The sequence below is a fragment of the Ursus arctos genome, unplaced genomic scaffold (genome assembly GCF_023065955.2).
Source record: "Ursus arctos isolate Adak ecotype North America unplaced genomic scaffold, UrsArc2.0 scaffold_21, whole genome shotgun sequence".
Taxonomy (NCBI): Eukaryota; Metazoa; Chordata; class Mammalia; order Carnivora; family Ursidae; genus Ursus; species Ursus arctos.
Window position 1 is genome coordinate 4,861,993 of NW_026622886.1, and position 25,587 is coordinate 4,887,579.

The 25,587-nt window shown below is 55.7% G+C and overlaps 1 protein-coding gene across 1 annotated transcript; it reads right to left on the bottom strand.

Moving 5' to 3' along the window:
• Window positions 1–333: 333 nt before the first annotated feature.
• On the bottom strand, window positions 334–24,486 carry CSF2RB (colony stimulating factor 2 receptor subunit beta). The gene is made up of 14 exons (XM_026499677.4): window positions 24,189–24,486; window positions 17,733–17,971; window positions 16,669–16,792; window positions 13,999–14,189; window positions 10,530–10,681; window positions 10,278–10,446; window positions 9,660–9,795; window positions 9,329–9,486; window positions 8,041–8,180; window positions 6,934–7,096; window positions 5,358–5,448; window positions 5,129–5,186; window positions 4,195–4,298; window positions 334–3,586 (listed from the first exon to the last, which is right to left on the bottom strand). The coding sequence occupies exons 2-14, from the start codon at window positions 17,806–17,808 to the stop codon at window positions 2,440–2,442; spliced, it is 2,709 nt and encodes a 902-aa protein (XP_026355462.2). The 5' UTR covers window positions 17,809–17,971; window positions 24,189–24,486; the 3' UTR covers window positions 334–2,439.
• Window positions 24,487–25,587: the final 1,101 nt, after the last annotated feature.

The window sequence follows — 25,587 nt, forward strand, 5'->3', positions numbered from 1 at the left end:
GTCCTGGTTGTCCTTGGGGCCCTGGGCTCTGCTTGTGGGGACATCAGCAGAGCGGTGAGAGCAAGAGGGAACCCCGGAATCCGGGGCAGCCGGGCTCAGGGCACAGGCTGGCAGATGCCATCTGGTACCTGTCCCCAGGACCTCCACCCTCTTCTCACTGCTGGCACTGCGTTCCCAATCTCGTCTACACTCTCCCTAAACTCACTGTGGCGCCTCAGAGACCCACGGGCCCCTCTGTTTCACAGAATTCACCCTCCTTAATGCAACCATGGTTTCAAACCGCACCCCTTCCCTGCTATTCCAACACAAAGAGACACAAGTTTAGGATCTGGGTTTTGTTTTACAATAAAAATATTTTATTGCAATTTTTTTTCAGCTAACACTGTCTGAACATTTCGGAATTCCTTCTCTTGGACTTCTTTCTCATCCACATAGGACGATCTCCTTCCTCTGTAACATAGGATTCTACTTCAGAATAGCTTCAAGTGTTATTATTGTAACATGTCACTATTTGTGAATATTTACATTGTTCATCATTCCTTCCCCTCCGCCTCCCCACCCCCAGCATTGCTATACCGAACAGGGCTTTGACAACAAAAGTCACAAGAACACTGGGCCTGCCACTTGTTAAAACATTAGGAAGATAGAACAATCGGAACAGTGGGGTGCCATTGAGAGGACAATGTAAGATACAAACACTGAAAACCTAGAAACCCACTAAGTATATCAGGGACTTTCTAGATCCTCAAAGTGGCATTTTAGACACTTGGACGAAGAATAGATGTTTCAGCAACCGATGGAGAAACATTTACCCAGCCCACTCGCTTGGGGAAAGCATAAAGGAGCTCTCCCTCTCGCATGCGTACATTCCAGACCCATCACAGCTCAACACAGAAAGCTTGAAACAGACAAAGAACCAGAAAACATATAAATTAGGACCAATGTCGTTTCGAAGGGGGGATGGCCTTTGTAAACTGGACACCAAAAGCCAAGCCGGCAAATCTCACCTTGCAGACAAGCCTGCCTTGTGGAAGTCTACGAGCCTCAGATACAAAATCCAAACACAAACTACAAGCTAGGGGAAAACGTGCACCATCCATGAAAGGTCGCGTGTAAACAGTTTTAAAAACTTAATCCAGAAAAGATGAACACCCCACAGAACAAAGCCCTTAATGGGCTTAGCCCGGTCCAGAAATACGAACGCCCAGGAACACGGACATGCGTGCAAACTTGATAGTTATCAAATAATGCAGATTCAAACAATTTAATGCCTTTTTTTTCATATCAAAAAGGCACAGATTTTAAGGAACCACAATCCTCCGTGTAGGCCCAGACATAGATCCAAAGCCCCTGGGCCGTGGCCGGGGGAGGTGGGAGCTGTAAGTTCTTTCTGGAGGGAGGGCAGCAGCGTGACTTCAACTACAAGCCCAAAAGGGTCCAGACCTTTGATCGCTATTCTTTTTTTCTTTGTTGAGCGGTTCTTCCCAACATTTCTGGAGTGCACGTGGTTTCTGGGCACCCCTCCATGTCTGAGCTGCCGCAGGCCCCATCAGCCGGGACATAGAGAGCAGGTCCCTGTAGCCAGCAGGCCAACACGCACACTGTTCCCTCAGGCCTGCCGTCCCTCACTCTCCAGCCATCGCTTGTGAGACCGGCGCCTCCCCCCCCCCCCCCCCCCCCCCCCCCCCCGAGCGCAGCACAGCTCTCCTCTTGCACACCCCTCACCACACCCATTGCTTGGAGCGCCCATTGCCACCACGCCTGGGGCTGCAAGCCTGCCACCAGCAAGTTGGGTCCTGCACTGCTCTCCGGAGCCTCCCCTTCCGAGGTCCTGGCCGGGCGGTGGGGGTGGGGGGCTCCTGCCTCCCTCCACACCACGGCTGTGTCTGTGCCTGCCGGGGCCAGGCCGCAGACCCAAGTCCTCAATGCGACCAGACACGTCAGCGTCAGAACAGGCTCTGACCGAGACACGACATTTCAGAATGGGCTTAGCTCAGACCTCAAAGTCACTCAAATAATAAATTGGTGGAAAGAGAAAGAAGACAGTGGCGAAAGCAAGGAAATCTTGTAAAAAAACAAAACAAAACAAAACCCCAAAAAACAAACAAAAAAAACCCAAAAAAACAGGGGCGAATAGAATGCATATACAGGAAGCTCTAATAATTTGGAATCTAAAAGTGAGTTGATGTGAAAGAAAAATGTGCATGTGTCTGTGTCCATCTGTCTGTCCATGAGAGAGAGAAGGAGGCAGTGGGGAGAGGAGAACTGATTGGCGGAAGGTCAAGTAAAAAGGGAGGAGGTCGACCAACTTCCCCACCTCCGTCTACTGGAACACGGAAGCCTCTCCTGGCTTTGCAGAGCGGAGTGTGGACGGGGCCGGGGGCCGGTGGGAGGGGAGGTGGACCTCCTTCCACTCATGCGCCCAGGAGCCGGAGGGCGTCAGCGCACCTCCTCAGGCCTGCCCACATCCCAGGGGGGCAGCGACAGGTAGTCCTGCTGCTGGAGGGCTTTGAAGTGCCGGATGGCTGGCATCTGGGGAACAGCCTGGCCCAGGGCCTTCTTGGCCTGGAACACCTGGTCGTGGTCCCCAATCTCAGGACAGGGTCCTGGGGAAGAGGGCTTCGTCTGGGGTGAGAGAGAGCCAGAGCCCAGGCCAGGGAGGAAACAGTAGTCACCCACCTGCTGCAGGACCAGGAGCCCCTCAGGGTGGGGGGAGGGGGGTGCCCCCTCTGCTCTGGGCTCTGCCGGGCTGAGCATGGAGCTACTGGCTGTAGGAGGGGCAGGATCGCCCAGAGCGGGCTTGGAAGACTGGCCTGGGGTTGGAGGGACATCCACATAGCCCTCGATTTCTGGCTTCCCGGGGGCTGGGGCTGCATGGGGCCCGCCAGCCCCTCCAAGACTCAGGCTCTGGTTCTGGTCTGAGGGCAGGTGCCCAGGGTGAACTGTGGAGACAGATGGCAGTTCCGTGGGCAAGGGGAGTGCCAGGTCTGTAGTGGTGACATAGCCAGAGGCCAGGAAACCACCCTCAGGGCCCCTGGAGCCAGGGGGCCGAGCTGTGAGGACCACGTCCTTTGCGCTGGGGCTGTTCTTTGCGCCTTGACCGCCTACCATCAGCCCGGGTGCAGAAGGGGCGAGGCCCGCGCCTGACTCCAGGGAGGGGCTCCCCTCAGCCTCTGGGCCAGGGGTCCTGTCCAAGTCCTTGGCCTGGCCCTGTGCCATCACCTGGGCCAGCGGGACCAGCTGCACCCGCCCCCCCGCGGGCAGACACAGGTACTCCAGAGCCCCGGGAGGCTGTGGCTTCTGGCTCACGCCTGCCTGCGGGGGCACCGGCTGGCCCAGCACATCAGGCAGGGAGTGGCTGTGGGGGAGCCCCAGGTAGGGGCCATTGAAGTCGAAGCCGGAACCCTGGCTCTCAGGCCTGCCTGCGGGGGCTGACGGTCCTGGCTGGGGGCCGCAGGCCTGCTCCGCCAATAGGTCCGAGGAGGCTGGAGTTGCGTCAGGCTCGCATGGTGATTCACGGGCATCTTTCGGGTCCTCCATGGTGAGAGGTGACACCTCGCTGTGCCTGTAGTTCACAGGGAACACCCTGTGGGGAGAAGGGGCACAGAGACATTGGGACCCCCCAGGGCAGCCACTTCGGCTCATGCTGGGGCTGGAGTGGGGAGAAGGCCCAGCCCCACCAGCACAGGACACAGGGCAGGGCAAGGGCGGGGAGCCAGCCCAGAGGGGATGTGGCACAGCACGGGCCTTCAGTCCCCCGCGGGTCTGGCTCGCCAGGCTCAAGCTCTTGTTCAAGGTCTTCCTCTGCCAGGTGTGGCTCCCCTCACCCCTGCTCCTTCATCTGCCCAGCTTCCGGGAGCAGGTGGATGCCCAGGCTGGGCATGTCCGGTCATGCCCTCATCCCTTTATCACCCACCCCCACCACATGCCACCAGCACCCCTGTGAGGGATCTTCCTGGGCAGCGGGGCTCTAGTCTTCCACCTCCGGTCAAGTCCAAGGTCGGGGCCTCCCTAACCCGGGAATCAGGAAGCTCCTCCTGACACCCAGCTGGCAGGCCTCTGGCTTTAGAGCCACCGACCTCCGTGGCTCTCTCGGTCCTGAGCCACAGGCCAGAGGCCACCTCCTCTGAGCGTGCCGCGTGCACGATGGCACCACCCTCCCACCTCCTAGGGATCCCGTGCCCGGACACTCACCTGTCCAGCTCAGGGAAGAGGCTGCCTTGCGGCCCCTTGTGCGGGGGGCTCATGCTGACGAGCGCCGACATGCTGCCTGGGAGCTGGAGCCCCGCACTGCCGTTCTGGGGAGAGAAGGGGTGTTTGTGCTGTGGGCGTGCGAGCCCTCAAGAAGCCGAAGGGGCAGGGGACGGGCTCACAGGGGACACAGTGAGATACAGGGGATACAGGGAATACGCAGAAGGGTCTCAGCAAGGTCAGGACCAGCCCTGGCCTCCTGACACCAGGAAGGAGAGGCCCACAGAGAGGCTGGGACTTGCCATGGGAGGAGGGGGACCTTCTTCTCGCAAGGCCACAAACCTGGGGTGTCACTGCCTCCACACCGCCCCCTCCTTTCCTCCCCACTCCCCACTTGCCCTCCACAGGCAAGCTGGCCCTGCCTGACCAAAAGGCCCCTGTGACCTCCATGCTGACATCCTCCTTGTGACCAACTCAGCGTCCAGGATGTGCGCCCAGCCTCCCTGCCCGCCCCTCTCAGTTCCCTTCACGAAGGGGTCCTGTCTCCACCCTCCGCTGGCGTCTCCCACTTGGCATCATCCTGGTTTCTCCAAAGCTCAGCTCCGCTGTCCTGTCCTCGGGGAAGCCATCCGCCTCCCATCAGCCCACCAGCTCCTGCAGAACTGAGCGTCTCCCTGAGCGCCCCCGACTCCTGTCAGGCCCCCGCTGCACTCCACCCTGCTCCCTGGGAGCCCTGGAGGCAGGGCCAGCCCTGTGTGTCTGCAGGTGCAGAGCTGAACTTGCTGGTGCTGGCCCACCTCTTAGAGCTTCCTGGCACCTTCCCGGGCCACCTACACCTCACCCTCAAAGTCACAGGAAGGGGGGGGTAGATATGGGGACACGGGCGCAGGAGTGAGGAGCCCCCACCACCCCAGCCACCTTCACAGCCGGATCCTACCTGGAACAGGTGGCTCTTGCTGGGGTTGGGGATTTTCTCCTCCCACTTCCGGTTCAGCCTAGAAAGATACCAGGAAGGTGACAGCTGCCAGGGACCTCAGGGAAGCTGCCCCACGCTCCTGTGCAGAGAGGAAACTGAGGCCCAGGGAGAAGGCGAGATTTGGCCAAGGCTCCCCAGGGAGCCAGCTGTGGGGTCTCGGGCACCCCCACCCGTCATGGAGTCCCCTTACCTGTACCCGTACATGCTGCAGAAGCGCAGGGCAGGGAGCAACGCCAGAGTGGTGAAGACCAGGATGAGCACCAGGACCCACGTGGGTAGCACTGCGGCCGCCAGGAAGGAGAAAAAGAGCATTAGCATCTGGGGAGGGACAGAGCTGGAGGCTTAGGAGGTGGGAGGAGGTGAGGAGGGGGCAGTGCCCCCAGACCCTGCTCTGCCCAGATGCAATGTTCTCGAAGCTCATGTCGTGGGGCGCAGAGTGGGAGGGAAGGCCAGACGCAGGGCTAAGAAAGACAGGGGAATGGTCCAACCTCCCCCCACCCCACCCCCACTCCCGCAACACAAGGTTCAACGGCTGGGAAATGATGTGAAAATACGGGAGTGCTGGGGATCAGAGCCAAAGGCCAAGAAAGAATTCTTGAGATGTCTTCGATGCAGAAAGGTGTTTTTATTATAGCACGGGGACAGGACCCGTGGGAGAAAGGGCTGCCCAGGGATTGCGAGCAGTGACTGATTATATGCTTTGGAGTTGGGGGAGGTAAAGACTGCAGGTTATAAGAAAATTTAATTTTATCTACATTTCTTTTGCCTTTGTTCCCCACATCAGGAAAGACACAGAGGGTTTGATTCTTTCCAGTAGCAGGAGGGGGAGGGGCAATGACTATAGCCCAAGGCAATCACAGTGGACTTCGTGGAAGAGGCAGCACATAAGATTAAGCGCCAAGGAATTGGGAGGCTTGGAGAGGCAGAGATGGGAGGAACCTGGTGGAGGAACCAGGAGAAGTAAAGGCCCATCAGGAGGCCCAGCATCAAGCCCCCACAGGCTGGGCCCCTCCAGGACTCCCTTGGTGTCTTCTCTTAGGCCTGGTGTCCAGCCCTCTTTTCCACTTGATTGTAACCCTCTTCCTGGGACTCCTCCCCTGCAAGGCTGGCTGAGGCTGGGGTCCTTGCTGCTAATACCTCCTTCACCCTCCTGGACCTAGTCTTGTACTTGTCTCCTGGTGGCCAGTATGGTGAACAGTGAGGGACAATGGAAGCAGTGAGTGCAGGGAAATGGGGGAGGTTAAGAAATCTAGGGTGTCTGGGTGGCTCAGTTCGTTAACTGTCTGACTTCTGATCTTGGCTCTGGTCTCGATCTCATGGTTGTGAGTTCAAGCCCCATGTGAACTCCACTGAGTGTGGAGCCTGCTTAAAAAAAAAAAAATCAGAAAGAAATCAGACCAAACCCTTGCAGTCCCAGGCCTCAGTCCCTAGCTCCTGATGTTTGCTGCCATGGTAACCGTAACTGGAAATTCGGGCTGAGGGGTCACTAGGTGATGGCTGCCAACAGCTGATGAAGCCATGGGCCATATTCATAGAGGGCTAAGGTTCAGTCTAAGGGAGGAGCAATGGGGAGGATTGCTTCTTGCTGCTCTCAAGACCTCACCTGGAGTCTGTGTTGCTCACCAGGTGTCCCTTGGCGTGACTAGTAACACATAGAAGAAAGGGTACTCGGATGGGGTGGGGTCACACTTCTGTGTCCACATCGCCCTTGTCCTCTGCCCAGCTGGGCCGTACCGGGAAGGGAGGGCGGAGGCTGGGAGACATACCCCACTCGGTGTCCCAGAAGCACTCCTCACTCCAGTCGCTCCAGATGCCACGGTAGCCGCTGGGGGTGGGCTCGACCCTCACTCTTGCCCGGTACCTGGTAGAGGGTTCCAACGGTGGCAGCGACATGCTGTGGGCATTCTGGAGGGTTTCCGTCTTGCTCTCCTGAGGGCATAGGGGAGTGAGCAGGTGTGCTGGGGCCGAGGAAACTTGCTGGTGCGTGGGGGCAGGGCCCCAGTGTTTCTGCCTCGTCGGTCCCCAGCTGCAGGTGCATGCCCAGTCGGAGGCAGCACCCCCAGCCCCCACGGAGAGCCCTACTCCAGTGCTCACAGAAGTAGAACACTCTGGGTGGGACTGGGGACTGCGCCCCTGTGCCCTAGGACAACACCAAGGTCCAGAAATCCTGAGGACACATCATGTCCCACCTTCACTCTGAGACAACACCCCCCAACCTCCCAGCTCCTCAGGGACATCCCGGACCCCAATTATGGCCTTCCCAGGAATGCTGTGCAGCATGATTGGACCCTGGGGACCCGCTCCCAGCTCCCCCACTGACCACGCCCCTCCTGGCCTCAGTTTCCCCATTTCCAGGCTGAAGGTGTGCGGCTGGCTCCGAGGTTTCTGACTTGGGCCACGGGGAGCCCCAGGTTGTGCACTCAGGGCCCGACTCCTGGGGGTGGGCCAGAGATGGAAGCCTGGGCTGGGGCCCTGCCTGCTTTCTCAGGAGCCGCTCCGCTCTCAACGGCTGCGCGGTTGCTTCCCAGATAAAACTTCTCTGAAGAAGAGCCCCCAGTGACTTTGGAAAACCCTCCACCCAGCTTGTCTCTCTGGCCTCTGAGGCCTGACGTCTGTATCCCTTTCGCAGTTCAGTGTCCCCTAGTTCATTCTGGCCATGTCACATCACCTCTGTGAGCCTTACTTCGACCTTCACCCAGGGAGGGGACAGTGACCAGCCGACCTCACAGGGTCAGGACCACCAAGACTCAGTGGCTTCCTCTGACTGGTCACCTGCAGGGAGCCACGCACGTGGCAGGTTGGGGCTCTCCTGCGTGTTTTCTCACCCCGTCCCCCACCTCCGTATAGGCCCCTTCCTGGGCAGAGGGCCTCACCTCCCACGAGGCTGCATCCGTCTTGTACTGGACCTGGAAGGTGTGACCTATGTGTTTGTAGAACATCTCCTTTGCCGTCCAGTGCAGGGTATAGCCGTCTCTGCTTTTGGTCACGTTGACGGCTGGCTGAGCCATCTGGACTGGAGGGAGAGAGCGCTTTAGGGAACATTGTTCCTAACATGTCTCCAATGGAACGTTCCTTCCATTCCATGTTGGTCACAGGTGCTCTCTCTCACTGGGTCCAGCCCTCCTCGGGGTCCTTGTACCCCCGCTTCCCCATACTGTCCACTTGGGGCCTGAGCAGCCCTGCTCTGCACAGACGCTGAGATACACTTGTTTTGCAGGAAGGTGACCCAAAGCACGGGTTACTCCTCGCATTTAAGTAAAAACAAAACCGCTAATAACTGGCCCTCTTCCGGAGCACTGACTGTTGTGGGCGCTGTCACACCTGTGCGGTCTGCACGAGTTCTTCCACTTGATTCTAACAGCACCCCCTACGTGGTAGGTCCTAGTCACCTGCCACAGTTCACAGATGGAGAAACTCAGACCCAGAATGACTAAGTCACTTGTCGAGGACAGGCAGCTAACAAGGGGTGGAGAAAAAGATCACAACCCAGAAGACCCCCAGAGTGACTGGTGGATTCCAACCCAGGTGACAGAGACAGATGGGCCGTGGCCTCCTGCACACAGTCAAGCCTGGGTGCCAGAGCCTGGGGCCCCGAGAAGCCGCAGGAGGCTCCTTCGCATGGGGTCCTTGCTACTTAAGAAGAACTGGGGATATGATCCTGCAAGGGAGTTACGACTCCTTTGCACGTATTCTAGCCCCGACTGAAGAAGTCGATCATAGATCAGTTATTTTGAAGATGGAAAATATCCACTGGCGGAGGATTTGGGGAATCAGAGAGAACAATCCAATCAGGGAAGGAAAGGGAAAGTTTGGTGTGGGGGGGGGGGTGGTGGCGTGGTTGGCAGGCGGGGCGCAGAGCCGCTCAGCAGGAAAGCAGAGCTAAAGGAAGCGGGGAAACAGGTGTAAAAGATGTGTTCCTGGGGGCTATCGGCTGAAGCTTCCTACGTATCATTTGCCATTGTCACTGTCATGTTGTTGCTTCCTGAGCACTCCAAGAAGAGATTCGAATGACTTTTGTTCCCTTTGCTCACTGGGCTGCGTTTTGTTGACAGAGACAACGTGGCGAGCCAGCCATCAGGAGTCGTGAGTTGATGTGGGGGACACACACGCAACAGGACCATTGCAGGAGCACCCACACTGGAGGCTGGGGGGCAAACTCACTGTTGTCCGAGCTCTTTATAAACTTCTCCTCCTCCTTCGGCCGAACGGAGACAGTGTACTGGCTGTGGTTCCCGGGGTCGGGCACTGGAATCTGGCACCGGTGCCGGACGTAGAGGCCGGGGAGCTCCTCCTTCAGCACTGGGGAGCACTCTTCCTCCCTGAGGATCACGGTGGATGTGAGGGCAGAGGGAGGCAGGGGCCACGGGAGGGGTGCGACCTCGGGAGGAGCTGTGGCTTCCGCTGGGACCCCCAGAGTCAGGGGGAGGCCTGGAGAGGGCAAGGGGGCGAGGAGGGGAGGGGAGGGGAGGGGAGGGTGGAAGGGGACACTCACCCTGCATTGGGGCTGGTCTTGTAGAAGAGGGCGAAGGACACTGAGCTGGCCACCTCAGACCTCACTTCCCAGGAGCAGCTGAGCACAGAGGCCCCGTCAAAGAAACACTGGAGGTTCTGGGGCTGGGCCTTGTCCCCTGGGAAAGGCGACAGTCCCTCATTCATTCCCTCCTGCATTCATTCCTTCGCTCTTGGGGGCCTACCAGGAGCCTCATCTCAGAGAGATCATGGGCTGGGGCACCAGAAGAGCTCGGGCTTCAACGTAGCCTGGACCTTCGAGCTGGGTGAGTGAATTCTGTGACCCTTCACACCCCCTTGGGCAAAATGGGGAGAGCATCTCGTTTCAGGGCTCAAGGCCGTGACACAGGGATGCTGGTTTGTGGCCACGGAGCACAGCACTCAGGAAGAGACAGCCGCTCATAACGCCGCTGTCACTGTCACTGAATGTGCTCCTAGCCAGGAGGTGTGCGGACGCCGCGGCCCAGGTGGAATTGGCCCAGGGAAGCGATTCTATCCACACGACACAGAAGCCTGGTGGAATGCCGCAGAATGGACTTGAGGAGCTGGACGAGCCACCCCCCCCCCCAGAAGGCCGTCGCCCCAGCTTCAGCTGTGCTACCTGTCTGCGAGTGCCAGAGGACCTCCGGGCTCCACGGGCTGGGCCGCCCCGAGAGCCCGGAGCTGGGGGCCAGATGGGTGCGTACTCGGGCCACATACGTGCTGCTGGGAATGAGGTGCTCTGGCTCCAGGACGGCCTGGGACGAGTTGACTTGGAGGGTGGAGGCCTCCTGCAGGGAGAGAAGGGCTAGTGGAGTAGACGCTGGTTGGGCCGGGTCCCTCGGCTTGGGGCGGAGCCGGCCATGGTCCTTACCTCCCAGGAGTCCTGAAGCCGCTTGTAGACCACCTCATACTCCAGGCTGGACAGCCAGTGGCTCTGGGGACCCGGAAGGGCCACCGTCCAGGTCAGAAGGAAGCGGTCCCCGGTAGTATTGATCAGAAGGTCCTTGGGCTCCGGTGCCTGCACTGCAGGAAGGGGGGACAAGGGCCCATAAGGGGCTGGACGACTGTAGGGCGGCATTTTTCGTGTGGGTAGATGGGCCCCAGGCCGAGTGCTGCGCCGACCAGCTGAGTGGCCTTGGACAAGACCCCTTGCCTCTGTGGACCTCAGGCCCTTCACCTGCAAAATTGTCTGGGTTCACTGTGAATGTGAACGAAAGCTGTGCACATATCACACAAACTCCATGAAGTGCTGGCAAGTAAGCTCCCAATGGAGCCCCCTGTCCCCACCTGTCCCCACCTGTCCCCGCGGCCCACCGTGCGGCCTATGTGGCCCCCTTCCAGCAGAGGGTGCTGTGACTCACGTTACTCCCCCTCACCCTGTCCACCTTCCTTCCCTTTCCACCTGCCCAGGGTCCTGCTCCTCTCAGAGCACAGCATAAATGTCTCCTCCTTGGATCCGCTTCTTGGATCCCCCCTCCCCCGGGCAGAATCCTTCGCTCCTTTTCCTGTCCCACCACAGCCCACTGTATGGTCCTTACAACCCTGGTGCATTTATGCATTTTCTCCTTTCTGCCTCTCTAAGTGGTCAGGAGCTCATGGGTGGCAGGATTTGGGCCTTGACCCCCTTCCCTAACCCCATGGCCTGAGATTAGTAGTTCAGGGAATTTGGGGGACAAAGTGAGTGAACGATGAATGAATACACGAATAGGGACGCCTAGGCAACCTTCAGAGACTTTTCAAGAAATCATTCCATCAGCCAACAGCAAGCATCTGTCTGCTGGGCGAGCATATTCATTCATGAATGGCCTGGCTCCTGCCTTCCTGAAGCTTCTGTGTCTGAATGCTGAGGGGTGACTTTCAAACACAAAAAAATTCCATGAGTCCAAACAAGATGTAAATGTTCTATGCTGGACGCAGAACATGGCAGCGCTGGACCCTCTAGAAAATCTTCAGGCTGGAATGGCAGATACAGGGCACCCCCTCTTTAGTCCCCCCACCCCGACACCCACAGCAGGCTCCTCAGTCCCTGAGCCTGTCAGGGCGTGGGAATCCCTTTCAGCGTGGAGTTACGGAAGCTGCTACCCAAACCTGCACCGACCGGGAACCCAAGCAAAAACCTATTCATCTGACCTGAGCGATTTTTAGTCCGCTAGCTCATTTCACAGTGGAGAATCTGGGAGAGGAAGTGTGATGTCCCAGAGCTCCACATGCGGGGGCCTCAGAGCGGGTCAGATACGCACCTGTCCCCCTGCCCGGCACCTGCCAGCCTCCCTGACTCACTGCCCAAATGGTTTGGGCTGGAAGTGACCTCCTTGCCGAACATATGCTCCAGGAGGCAAACACCACACTCCCTCCCCCATTTCTTTTTTTTGTTGTTGTTGTTTTTTTTTTGTTTTTTTGTTTTTTTGTTTTATAATGATTTTTTATTATATTATGTTAGTCACCATACAGTACATCCCCGGTTTTCGATGTAAGGCTCGATGATTCATTAGTTGTGTATAACACCCAGTGCACCATGCAATATGTGCCCTCCTTACTACCCATCACCCCTCCCCCATTTCTAAGTTGACATCTCCCCTGTGACCAGGCCACCAGCTCCATGGGGGCAGGGATGCTCACTGCTTTGCTGGGGCGTGTGGGCGCTCGACGAGAGAGCAGATGGATGGATGAAGGGCGTGTACACTCTCGCTGTGGCTTGTATGCACCCCTGCTCCGGTCCCCTGGCCATATCCCGGCTGAATTCTCATCCTCTCTCCCTGGGATGAGTGCCTTAGGTTGCATTCTGGGCCCCAGCCTCCTGCCGCCTCTCGTCCCCTGCCATCTACCCTGTGCATCACCCACGCAGCACCCTCACATTCCGATCATGTCATGTCCTTTCGATGGCTCTCCATCACCTAGCTGTTGGCCTCTAAACCCCTTTGCAGGGCACAGAAGCGTCTCCAGGTCAGGCTTCTGCCTGCACTGTCCCTCTCCTTCCTCTCACTGGCCAGCCCTTTGGAAGCTGATGCTCCTGGGATACAATGATTGAAGGTTTTCCCAACCTGCCTTGTCCTCCCGTCTCCCAGCCTTACGCTGTTTCCTCTACCACGAATGCTTTTCCTGCTCTGTTCTCCCACCTGCCCTTCGGCTCTCCCTGCAAAGCTCTTTCTTCTGGGAAGCCTGTCCTGAACCCCAACCCCCCTCCCCGAGGCTCCTCGCCCACTGCCACTCAGCACATGGCATCCACCAGTGGTTCAACTTCTGCTCTTTCCTGCCTCTCTGCATGCTCTGAGCCCCACTGGGATGGGGCCCTTTCTCATCCATCAGGCACGTTTTGAGACCCTGTTGGAAATGAATTCACCATGGCCTAACCCATCCCCTCTTGCAGGCAACAGCTTTGTGCTGCTGTGATGGAAATAGGCAGGAAGCAAAGGCCGGAGCCCCCTCTCCATCCTACGCTTGCAGGTGCACCGGGCTGCCCAGGGTTTGGGACCGAAGATGCTAAGTCAGACACAGGCTTCCTAGTGGCCTTGGGCACGTTCCTATTCTCTCGGCTCCGTTTCATTATCAGTCAAATGGAGTTAAAAAAAAAAAAAAAGTAGTGCAGGACACCAGGCATTATTGTAATGATTAAATAACACTGGCAGTGTTTCCCAAAAGCCAGTCATCCGTAGGATTCTTACCATGTGAATTCCAACTTTCAAAGATGATCCCTTCGAACATCTCTATTTTAGGTTCATTCTGAGCACAGATATAATTGAACTAACGAGATTGAAGTCCTGGTTATGTTTCTGTATAATATACAGTCAAATGAAGCTTAACTATTTACATAAAATGATCATTGACACCCACCCAAGAGCACTGATTGTTGGGGCCACTCAGGGAGGGCAGTGAGGCGACGACCTCCATCTCTAACGTGCAGGAAGCATGAGGCAGGTCTGGCCCCTCACTGTCACCACTGCTCAGGGGTGGCATTTTGGAAAAGTTATATAACCTCTCTGGGCTATAATCACATCATCTAAAACTGGGTTGTTGCAGACATTGGATGAGGCTAGATTGGTGATGAATGCTTTCAAGCTGTAAGGTTTCTAAGATTGAAAATAGGAAGGAGTGTTCTGGAAGGGAAGCCTTCACTGTTCGAGACGGTGGGGCAGCCAGGGCCAGGGGAGGCCATTGGCCAGGGGCTCCTCACATTGTCACTACAATGTCTCCATCAGAGGAAGACCATAGCTCTTCTCTCAAGAGACCAAACCCACCCCCAAGCCAGTGTCTCCACCCCTTGAGGACTCTCACTCCCAGGCCCTTCTGCAGGCTGGCCACCCGCGGAGGGGCCACCCCCATCCGGGGACCCCAGGCCTTACCATGCTGGGTCAGAGTAATGGTGAGCTGGGTGCCCAGAGGCCGGTCCGGTCGGAATGAGAAGTAGTCTCTGTCAGCAATGACGAAAAACTCATAGGGAATGACACATCTTCTAGACACACAGCCGGGACACGGGCGGTCTAACAAGGCAGTGTCGTTACTGAGATCACAGGACACAGGCTTTGGAGGGTCCCTGCCAGGAGAGAATGTGGTTAGCCTACAGTGAGGGAGAGTCATTCATTCAACAAATGTCACTGAGTGGCCACCATGTGTGGGGCTCTGTCCAGGGCCAGGGGGACACACGCAAAACGACTGAATAAAATATGTCCTGTTTCAAAAGGAGCAAACTTCACATAGACAAATACAGCAGGGCAGAGAAATACGGAAGCCAGAAGGGCTGGGTAGGGGTGCAATTTCAAAAAGAGGAGGCAGGGCAGGCCTCGTGGAAAAGGTGACTTTAGGGAGCCATGCACATTCTGGGGAAAGGGGAGTTCAGGTAAAGGGAACAGCAGGCGCAAAGGCCCTGGGGCAGGCACAGGCTTGGCGTGTTGCATGACTGGGCGGTTACCCAGTGTGCTTGTGGAGGAGGCTGTGAGGGTGAGAGGCAGAGGAGACCAGTAGAGCAAGGTGACAGGCAGCAGCGTTTAAGAGGAATTTAAGGAATTTGGATGTCACAGCGAGTGGGGAAAATGTAGAGTTATGAGCAAAGGACTGATGTATCGTGACATATGCTTTGAAAGGCTTCCTCTAGTTGCTGGGTTGTGGATAGATTGGGTTGGGGGGAGAGTGGTAGTCTTGGAAACAGAGACCAGGTAGGAAGTTTCTGGCATATCCAAGTGGTAGGAAGTTGTGGTGATGTGAGCCTCGGCCAGATTCACATTCTATTTAAAGATGAAGTCGACCGCATTTGCTGGTGGATTAGAGGCACCGGTGCGGAAGGAAAGGGGGTAAAGGAGGTAAAGGAACATACTTCCCAGCTGTTCGGTTGGAGCCTCTAGGAGCTCCCGTTTAGCGAAGTGGGCTGTGGGGATGACCAGGAGCCGTGTTTGGGGGCAGGGCAGGAATCTGGTTTAGGACATGGGGGGCAGAAGACACCTTTCTCTAAGGACCTGTGGCGAGACAGGTGCACCTGCAGGCTTGGGGGAGGCGGGGCTGGCGAGCGTGTGAGAGTCACCAGCGCGCAGCCTCAGGCCGGGCTGGGTCTCTGCCACTGGATCCGGATATTCCAGAGTGGAGATCCAAACGTGAACTCCCGGGCATCTCACCCTTCAAGCTGGAGACAAAGGAAGGGAGCAAACAGGGAGACAGAGAAAGTGAGCTGGGGGAGACACAAGGAGAGGGGGGAGTGTGGTTGCTGGAAGCCAGGAGACGGAGGAGCTTCCCGAGGACTCGGTGGTGCTGCCCACGGTCAAAGAGGGAGGACCCGGAGACTGAGCACTGGTTTAGCAGCGGGGAGGGCTTTGGTGCCTTGGGCAGGAGCAGTCTGGGTGGCCCGATGGGGGCAGCAAAAGCCCAGGGGAGTGAGATCAGAGTAACTGGAAAGACAGTGAGGCTAGACAGCTCTTTGGAGGAGGGGGCCTTAAAGGGAGCCAGAGGATGGGCCCCGCTGGAGAAGATGGGGGTCAGGAGGCACCCCAGAGCTGCAGCGCGTGTTGGCAGGTGTAAGATGGGGGTCAGGGCGCATTCGCTCGGGGATCGGGAATGTCGAGGCACAGAGGATGTGGGGACTGTGGTGGCAGTGACATTCTTCAGCAGCAGGAGTGGGTGGGGTCCCGGGCGCAGCGTTAGACAGGTCTGGAGTAGGAATTCGCTGCAGGGAGCACCCAGGGAGGTGGCAGGAGGGTGGGTGGGCGGTGTGAGCACGGAGGGGGCCAGGGCCTCTCTTCCGGGGGCGTGTGTCTCGGTGCAGGAGGAAGCGGGCCACAGCCGAGGGGGGAGGTGGAGGTGGGCGAAGAGGGTGGAGACCGGAAGATGGGGGCTCCCAGGGGCGCGGGAGAGAGAGCTGAGTGGGGTGTGAGAAGTCGCTCCTCCCCAGGGCTGGCCTCTGCGGGGTGTCCCTGTACCTGTGATGCCAGCCATGTAATGATTTCTATTACGGTGAATTAGACTGTCCCCAGACCCCAGACGGTTCAAGGAATCTTCCCAAACGGCATATACCCCAGAGACCACGTGATGGGGAGCAAGAAAGCCCACACTCTGGAGGCGGCAGGGCCTTGGGGAGCCATGGAGGTCAGCCCCCCATCAGGCCAGACACAGGGCGCTGGTCCCCGCTCGGCCGCTCAGCTGCCCTGTGCCCGGGAGAGAGACCTCACCCCTGCAGCCTCAGTTTGCCCATCTGTGAACCGGGCATCATAGCCCTGCCCTGCCCACCACACAGTGAGGACAATGTAACGTCGACTTCTGAGGAGCAATTCTGTTCGATCGTGATGAAATAAGATCATCGCCATCACTGTCAGCAACAGCCATGTTAACGTGGAAGCCTCGTCCCCAAGCCGCGACAACAGACAGACGCCAGCACCTGGGCCTGGCAGGTGGCCTGCTGGAGCAGGAGCTCCTGGGCCCGGGGCTGGGGTCTCCCCGTCCCTGCCCTCTGTGCAGCCCCCACCCCGGCACAGCCGCACACGGCAGCGTCCCTCCCCACCCTCCGGCCCCTGGGCGCCCGTGTCACTCACTCGTTCAGCCTCCGGTAGAGAGTCAGGCTGATGAGCGGCTGGGCGCCCTGGGTGTTTGCCCACCTGCAGGTGATGAGGCTCTTGTAGTCATTGTAGCAGCTCAGGGTTTGCAGTGGGACGGTCTCTGCCCAGGGAGAGGCACAAGGGGGTCACATCTCTCCCCTGCAGATATCCCTTGTCCCCTCCCCTCCCAGCCCTTCTGGGCGGCCCAGAGCTGGGGGAAAGGGGTTTCCTAGAGGCCTACAGGCTGCTAGGCAGAGCTCCCTGGGGACCCTGAGGGGACCGGGGTTCTGTGGGTGCGAGGGCCCTGGCTGTGGACTCTCTTGTCCAGAGAGAAACACCATACTCTACTCAAGGCACAGCACATTTCCTGAGCCCCTGCTGGGCCCTGCTCCTGGCACAGGGTCTCCCTCCCACGCCACGAGGGGCACATGCATCAGACCCGGGCCCTGCCCCGGGACCCCTTGGGGCAGCCTGGGAGGAGAGGCACAGCCCCGCTCCTAAGCATCAGCATGGCAGAGCCCCGTGGCACCTCCCCACCCCCGTGTCTCCTGGTCAGCTGCAGGGCCCGGTGGCTGGGAAAGGGAATGTGGTTCTCACGGTTACCAGGGGAGCCGTGTTCTCCGGGAGCCCTTGGGGAGGGGGTTTGTGGGCCTCGGGAGCCAGAGGAACGTCCCAGCAGGGCCTCCGAGCAGGAGGAGGGTGCTGGGGCTGAAGCAGGGAGAGACCACCCATCCGAGGGCCCCCAGGAACTAGTCAAGGCCGTCAGAGGAGCAGAGTGTCTGGGTGGGGTGGGAGCAGAGATGAGGCTGGAACGGCCAGCCTGGAGGTGAGAAGCCTCGAATGCCAGGCAGAGAAGTGTGGGCAGAAGAGCCCCACAGGCAGAGATGGACTCGCAGGAGAAGAATGAGAATCTGGGAGAGGGGAGAGGGGCACCAGAGAGGGTCAGGGAGGGGGAAAAGGAGGGAGGGACAGGTCTGGGGGCTTCCTGGGGGACATGTGGCCTTGCTCAAGGACCCGCTGTGAGGAGGAGCCAGGGAAGGGGAGGAAGCAACGGAGCTCACCTTGGGCCCCTGCCACGCTGGGCCCCCAGAACAGAGCCAGCAAGACAACGGGGAGCAGCCCCCGGATCAGCACCATCTCTGGGGCAGCTCTGGACGAATGGGGGGCCGGCTCCAGTGGGTCCAGGGCTGGGCAGGGACTGGGGGTCCTCACTGGCCTGGAATCTTGGATTCTTCCTAGACTGGGGGCCAGGCCAGACCCATGTCCCCGGGTCCGGTGAATCCTCTCTCCAGGACTCTGCCTGCAGAAGAGACATCAGCTGAGAGCCGGCCCCTCCCTTCCTGTAGCCCCAGGACTTGGCCCATGTTGCAGAGCGAGCCCAGGAGTGATGCATGGGCTCCCGCACCCCCTGCCACCTCAGCGTGGCACCCAGGGCAGTCCCTTCCTCTTAGCCTCAGTGCCTAGGGCTTGACTGTGAGGGAGAGGCACTTAATGGCTTCTGCAGAAATGGGTCCCCACCTGGTCGTGCATCAGGAACTCCTGTGCAAGCCCCTGGTGACGGGAAGACCTGGGAGGGAGCCCCGGTATTTGATCTGCTCTGGGCTCCCTGAGGGCCACTGACCTGACCTGCTTAGAGCAATCACCCAGTGTGGCATCCACGGGCTCCTGCCCTGGGTGGGATCCCTCACATGCTCACACCGGGCGCGCACACACTGGGGCCTGGTGCTGTCCCGCCCTCCCTGAATTTACTGTCATCCCTCCCACACCACCCTCAGAATGCCCGTTCCCTTTTCTCTGCAGAAGGTTGGGGATTTCCTCTTTTCATTTTGTCTAGCCCTGGGAAGTACCCAGGAGAGCAGAGCAGAGGACGGCGGTTCCTTTTCTCCCTGTGAGATTGTCTGAAACTCTGAAACTTCAAGATACACACACACACACACACACACACACACACACACACACACACAGAAGCAACTGTCTTCCTGGGAAAAGGACAGCTCTGGACGCAGCCGACTTGACCTTCAGCACAGGCTCTGGCCCTCCCATGCCAGCGGCCTGGGTTGACCCTCCAATGCACCCTGAACGTTGTTCTCTGCACCAGTAACGTGGGTACAAACATATGTATCTCACATGAGAAGAACCCAACGCGGTGATGTCTGTAGACCGGTTAGTCTGATAAAAGGTCAGAAAGGGGCGCCTGGGTGGCTCAGTTGGCTAAGCGTCTGACCTCGGCTCAGGTCACGATCTCAGGGACCTGGGATCAAGCCCTGAGTGGAGCCCCGAGTGGAGCCCCACGTTGAGCCCCTGAGTCGGGCTCAGCGGGGAGTCTCTTTCTCCCTCTCCCTCTGCCCCTCCCCCAGCTCGTGTATGTGCTCGCTTGCTCTCTCAAATAAATAAATAAAATCTTAAAAAAAAAAAAAAAGAGGCTCAGGAAAGAAGAGTAGGTTTGTTTGGAACGGGGGAGGAGAGGATCTGCGCACTTCAGCTCCTGCAAACGGGGGCAAGGCCGTGGGGAGGGGGTAGGAGTCCATGTGGCCAGTGCAGCTCGGTTTGCCCACCTGGGGCTAGTCTATAAACCCAGAGCTTCTGTTTGGGTCTTAACACAGGTAGAAATGCTACATATGTAAAAAGAGCGATTCATCCTAAAGTAAGTTAGAGGTTTCATACAATTCCAACAAAATTTACCACGATGGTTTTTGCAGGACCTCAGAAAAAAAAATATATGTGACAGCAGTTAATGAGATTTTTAATGATGAGGAGGGTCTCCCCAGTAGCAAAATATATTACCAATATCTGGTAAGGAAAGCAGTGTGTTGCACGCACACGCACACGCACAGGATAGATCAATGGACAGACTGACCAGGCGATTCGATTCTACCCGAAAATATAATACGTGATGGAGGATTCATGAATCGACGCGAAGGGACAGATAGAAAAAGTGCTAAGATACTTAACTGTAAACACCGCCACCTAAACCTCTACCCCGCACCATCCCCAACTATCAGGTTAATTACAAATTTAAATATAAGAAGTTAAATCATATTAAACTTGCAAATCATGTGGCAGACAGCGTCAACTCCTGAGCTGTCCCCTTCCTCTTTGCTAAAAGAAACTCCGGTTTCAACTGGGCTTGGTGCTACACAGAATAAAAGATTACATTTCCTAATCTCTTCCATCGCTAAGCGTGGTCACGTCACTAAATATTGTCGAAGGAGATGGGAGTGGAAACATTGAGTGTGCCTTCCAGGAATGGCTTCTTAAAGGGAGTTGGCTGAAGTAGGAGCGCCCATATTTGCCCTCCTGCCTCTCCTGCTTCTTCCAGCCTACAACTTGGAAGTGATGGCTGGAGCTCCAGAAGCCGTTTTGGACCATAAGGTTACCTTGAGGACGGAGCCCTTTGCAACAGAAAGAGGGAAGCCTGGATCCTTCTTGTCACTGTGGAGCAACGATACCAGCCTGAGAGTGCTTACCTCTCGACAACTTTAATGTGAGAAAAAAAACAAACTTCCATATTGTTAAGCAACTGTTGTTTGGAGACCAAACAAATGCAACTGGAAACAGAAGAAAACTTCCTAGGGCTTAAAGGAGACGACAGTCCACTGAGTGAAGGGCAAGCTCCATTTTTAATAGTCCATACTGAACCACTTGCTGGTAAGCTTTTCGTCATCCAAGAATAAAAGGATACTCCTAGAAGCTTCCAGAAGGAAACAGACATTATTTGCAATGGAATAAATGTCAGGTTGGCCAGATTTTCTCACAAGTAACCCTGAACTCTAAATAGATAATGATGTCTTGAAAATACTGAGGGAAAATATGTTTAAACCTGGAATCATTGAAAAAGTCAAAGTTACGTTGATGCTCGAGGGCAGAAAAACACATTTTGGAGGTGTAAGAACAAAAAAAGTTTTCAGATCTTTTCTGGGGAACACAATTACTCTAGGATGTATTTCAGGGAAAAATAATTGTCCAAGAAAGATAGTGTATGGTACTGGAATTAGTGGTGAGAAAAGAAGCCAATAAAACTTACACTAAGTAAAGAATTGTTACTTAGAAAGTGAAAATAAGTAAATTCACAATCACAATATTGAAGTAAAACGTAGATGATGTCAATGTGGGAGTTGGCTGAGATTAAGGGTGGAAAGCAGAGGAGAACCGAAAGCTCGCTAAGGAAAAGATCATGTCTTGTTTTGAGGAGCATATGTATGTTAATCACAACAAAAAGCTGATGGAAAATATACATTAAATACATGTGTTAAAAATGTAAGGGTCAAAAACCGTTAAGAGTGAGAGATAAGCATGGGAGCAAAGGGCTGATAGGGAGAGGGACAGGAGGAGGGAGAGGGAGAAAAGAGAAGAGAAAAAGCAAACACCTTTTCACTCAAAACAAACACGCACACCAAAATTTCCAAGCTTGTGAAGAAATTTAATGGTAGGAATAAAAACTGGAAATGAAAAAACAACAACAAAAAAGCAAAACACAAATTCATTCCAGGCAAAAAGAATGTCATAGAGCAATCTGACAAAGACTTTTAAAAGAACCATGCATCATGGCCACATGGGGATTATTCCAGAAAGGGATGAAGAGCCACTGAGAAATCTCTTCATGATTAAAAGAAACAGACCAACAGATTAAAAGTGAAAAAAGGACCAGCTTATCTTGACAGACGCTTCTCAATATTCGATAATACAAAAGCCATTCGCGATGAAACAAAAGAACAGATGAACCTCGACAAAGGAGGCATTGAAGGGAACGCTGGCGTTTCTGGGCGTCTATTACCAATCTGTAGTGACGTCAGAATCGAAAGGAAAATGTTCGTGTTCTTCTGGTCAAAGGAACAAACAGGGGAAGGCTGTCCACTACCACCATCTCCAGAGGTCAATCCTCCCTCCAATAATCTCTAAATTTGACACACTCCGAATCAAAACTCCAAAAGGATTTTTAATGTGCGTGACCAACTGATTCCAGAGGATAACAAACCCAAACATGAGAGATGGTTCTATTAGGCGGAAAAATAATGGGGCATGTAATCGTCAACAGATGGGATGGAAAACAGTAAGGAAAATAACCAAGTAGGAATTTGGGAGGTAAGAGTGGCATTTCTAATCACGGAGGAAAGGATGGACTACGTACTCACAATTATGATGTTGACACAGTTAGCTGGTAATTTTTTTAAAGTTGGATTATTACTGGGGCGCCTGGGTGGCATAGCGGTTAAGCGTCTGCCTTCGGCTCAGGGCGTGATCCCGGCGTTATGGGATCGAGCCCCATATCAGGCTCCTCCGCTATGAGCCTGCTTCTTTCTCTCCCACTCCCCCTGCTTGTGTTCCCTCTCTCGCTGGCTGTCTCTATCCTGTCGAATAAATAAATAAAATCTTAAAAAAAAAAGTTGGATTATTACTTTAAGTATTACCCACCCCTCCAAATCCTAGAAGGATTAAAGATCTAGAAGTCAAAGCCAAAATGATAAAAGTGTTACAAGTATTGCCTTAACCTTAGGGGTTGAAGGAGACACCAAATCCAAAAGCATAAAGAAAAAAACAACGAAATTTGAGTTAAAAGCGACTAACACACTTTCATAGGAAACAAGATATCTTAAACATGGTAAAGGAAAAAGCCAAGTGATCGTCTGGAAACATATTTAAAACATATGTAAATGCATTGCTAATACGCCTAATAAATGAGCCATTCCTACAGTAAATATGTAAAAGGCAAAGAACCCATAAGAAAAAGGACACAACATCTCCATACGTATCATAAAAGGAGCCTGGTTGGCCAACGAGCATACGGCAAATGCATAACTTCACCCATAATCAGGGAAAGGAAAAATCCAAGCAAGAGTCAGTTCATTTTCATCCAACCATTGGACACGGTTGAAAGATTGATCATCTCCTAAAGAGAAATCAGCCTTTTGTGCAAGACCGTGGGACTAGGTACATGTTAATTCAGCCGCTTGGAGGATGAGCGGACAATATTTATTACATTTTTAAACGCACAACCTCTTGCTTGGCAATTTCTGCTTCTAGGCATGTGGGCTGAGAAAGAAACATTGTCACAGGTGTGGAAGAATTGGAAAGAACCTAAACGGATATCAATATGGGATGGGGTAACCTGTGGTGTACCCCTACTAATAAATGTCCCTATTTCTTAGAGTTAATAAATGAGTTAAGTCTATATGTGTTATTGCGAAGCATTGTCCTAAATGTAATATTAGGTGAAAAAATAAGCCATAGAGTGATATGTATATTATAATCCCCTTTATGTACGAAGGCAAACTATATACTTGCAGCATGCTCAGGAAGATGCTTTGGAACCAGGGGACAGAGATAGCTGGCACCCGTCTTCTTTTGTGTTACAAGATTCTGGATCATTCTAACTGTTGGTAAAGCAGATACCCACGTATCCACTTAGTATTAAACCCGTCATCAGATTACTCAATAAGGATCCTGTGGCCTTGGTGGGCACGGCGGGGAGAACTGGTGACTGCGAAAAAGAGTGATCGAAAGCGAACAGGAAACGGTTCATTCTTATAAAACGATTAGAAAGCAGGAAAGATGAGACGTAGGGAAGATCAGAACCTGGTGATACGAAATTGCTACGGGGTCTTTGAAGACTAACAACTGTACATTGACAACTTGTCACTGGGGCCTGACTGGCAAGGCCCCACCTGCCCGGGCCGCGGTGGGGACCAGGGGAACCCCTGCGCCCCCACCCACAGGCCAAATGCACGCACCGGCGCACACCCTGAGGCAGCGACCCCTAGACATCTCCCCGCCCCCACACCGACCCCCTCACTCCGGCGGCCCGCACACTTGGGCGCAGAACACCCACACCTGGGCCTGAACCCCACGAAGCAACAGAGGCTCAGGGTGGAGCATGGAGCCAAAAAAACTTTCTTCCAGCGGGAAAATAGTCCCTGCGCAGGGGACTGGGCCCTTTCTCATTTTCAGAGTGAGCCTCCAAAGCCACACCAAGCTCTAGGCCGGAGTGTGACAAAGTTCCAGGTTTCCCACCCCGCCTTCGAGTCTCTTTGCACCCCTGCACCCCAACGGACAGCCACCCCCCGCAAGCGCGCACGCGCCCTGGCTCTCCCACTCTCCTTTCTAAACCAGCGTGTCAGGGACTATTGGAGCTCTTCCCGTTCCAGAGACTAGAAGGCCGAAGCCGGGGGCAGGGAGAGGATGTTCTCACCGCCACCAACATCTTCGCGACACTTATTGGCAAAGCGAGGACGTGCGCAGGTGTGTGACTCCCAGGCCTGAGCTCTCCACTTCCCTGGCGTCCTCCCTGCTGCCAGGACAGGCGGACCCCGCGGGGGACCTCCCCTGCCCCTACAGCCCTTCACAGGACACTCAGGCCAGGTGGCAGCGCTGGCTGTCACCTCGCCCCCTGGCTCCTGGAGTCCCAGAGCCACATCTGCCCACTCCACGCCCCCAGGCTCTCCTCATCCTCCGTTCCCAGCCCAGACACCCCCCAGCTCGCAAGCCCTCCCCTGAGCCTGCCCCTGAAAGCCAGACCATACCTCTTGGTGGTGGGACAGCTCAGCCTTCTTCTGCCGGAGTGTCCAGGCGACAGGAGGCCTCTCGCGCTTCCTATTTATGCTGACGTCGTCCTTAGGAAACAGAGAAGCAGAAAGAGGAAGCGACACCAGGCCAGGCCGGTTTCTGTGACTCTTCACAAGATTGCCCAGCTTCTGAGAACTGTGGACACCGAGATATTAACTTTTTTTTTTCTAGGCCTTCCTGAGTTTGCAAATGTTGTTCCTTCGGCCACAAGTACTGCTCCCTGTTCACTCCTACGCGTCTCCTCCTCCGTCAGCTTCGTGCCAAGTTGCTTCTCGCAGCCCTCCCTGAAGCCCCAGGGGATGCAGGGGGAGGTGACGGGCCCTAAACAGACAGACAGCGCCGCCCGGCGGGCTCCCACCTCTCCGACAGACAGTGCAGAGTGTGACCTTGTGCAAATCACCCAGTGGCAGCTTGTGACTTCACGGGGTCTCAGGACCCCCACCTGTTCCTCACTTACAAGGGCTGTCCAGAGAATCCAATGAAACGCTGCACGAGTTGCTCAGAGCTGGGCGCTGGGTAGCCCCCAGGTGTCAGCCTGTGTTCCTGTGATTTCCCTGGGGTCCTTCTGTCTTGCAACCCCCATACTGTCCCACAGTCCTCAATGTGCGTGGCTGTCTCTCCCCAGCGCAGCCTTGCGTGTGGCTCGAGTTTCTTGGCCCATCACCCAGCAGGTGTCCCGGCACGGAGGAGGCTCGTAGTGACCGTGTGGGGAATAGAGGAATGAGTGACTCTGAGCACAGCAGGCCTGGGGCTAAAGGCAAAGCGTGGGAGGTATGTCCTCCGGCGGAAAATGTAAGGGGGCAGCCAGACACGGTAATTAGGATGAATCGTATTTTAGTGTAATATTGTAAAAAAATAACACAAGAAATCCACAACAAATGAAATATGAAATTTTAAATAAAGATGCGCTCACCGGAGCTGGAGTGGGGCAGAAGGAAAAAGCGGTGCCGTCTCCTCTCCCGAGGAGAGACTTGGCGAGCAGAGAGGAGGACTCCGCCCAGGGAAGAGGGTGCAGTGGCAGGGGTGGGGATGAGGGGTGAGGGGCCCGGACCCTGTCACAAAGCCACTGGACTTCTGGCCTTCCTCCTGCCAGGAATGGCTCGGAATGGCTCACGGGGTGGGGGGAGGGGGGAGAAGCCCATGCTGGAGGGCAGAGTGGCTGCCCTGGGGGAGGACCTGGGTCCTCCCAGGCTCCTGCTCCTGTGAACTCCCTTCCTGGCAGGGAGACGTCATGCAGGGGTGCATCCAGGGCTGGAGAGGAGGGGGTCGAAGTAGTGTCCCAGACCTTTCTTCCCTCAGGCCTGGTCCCTGGGCACCGGGAGCCTAGCTGGGAGGGGAGAGGCCCTCCTGGGGGCC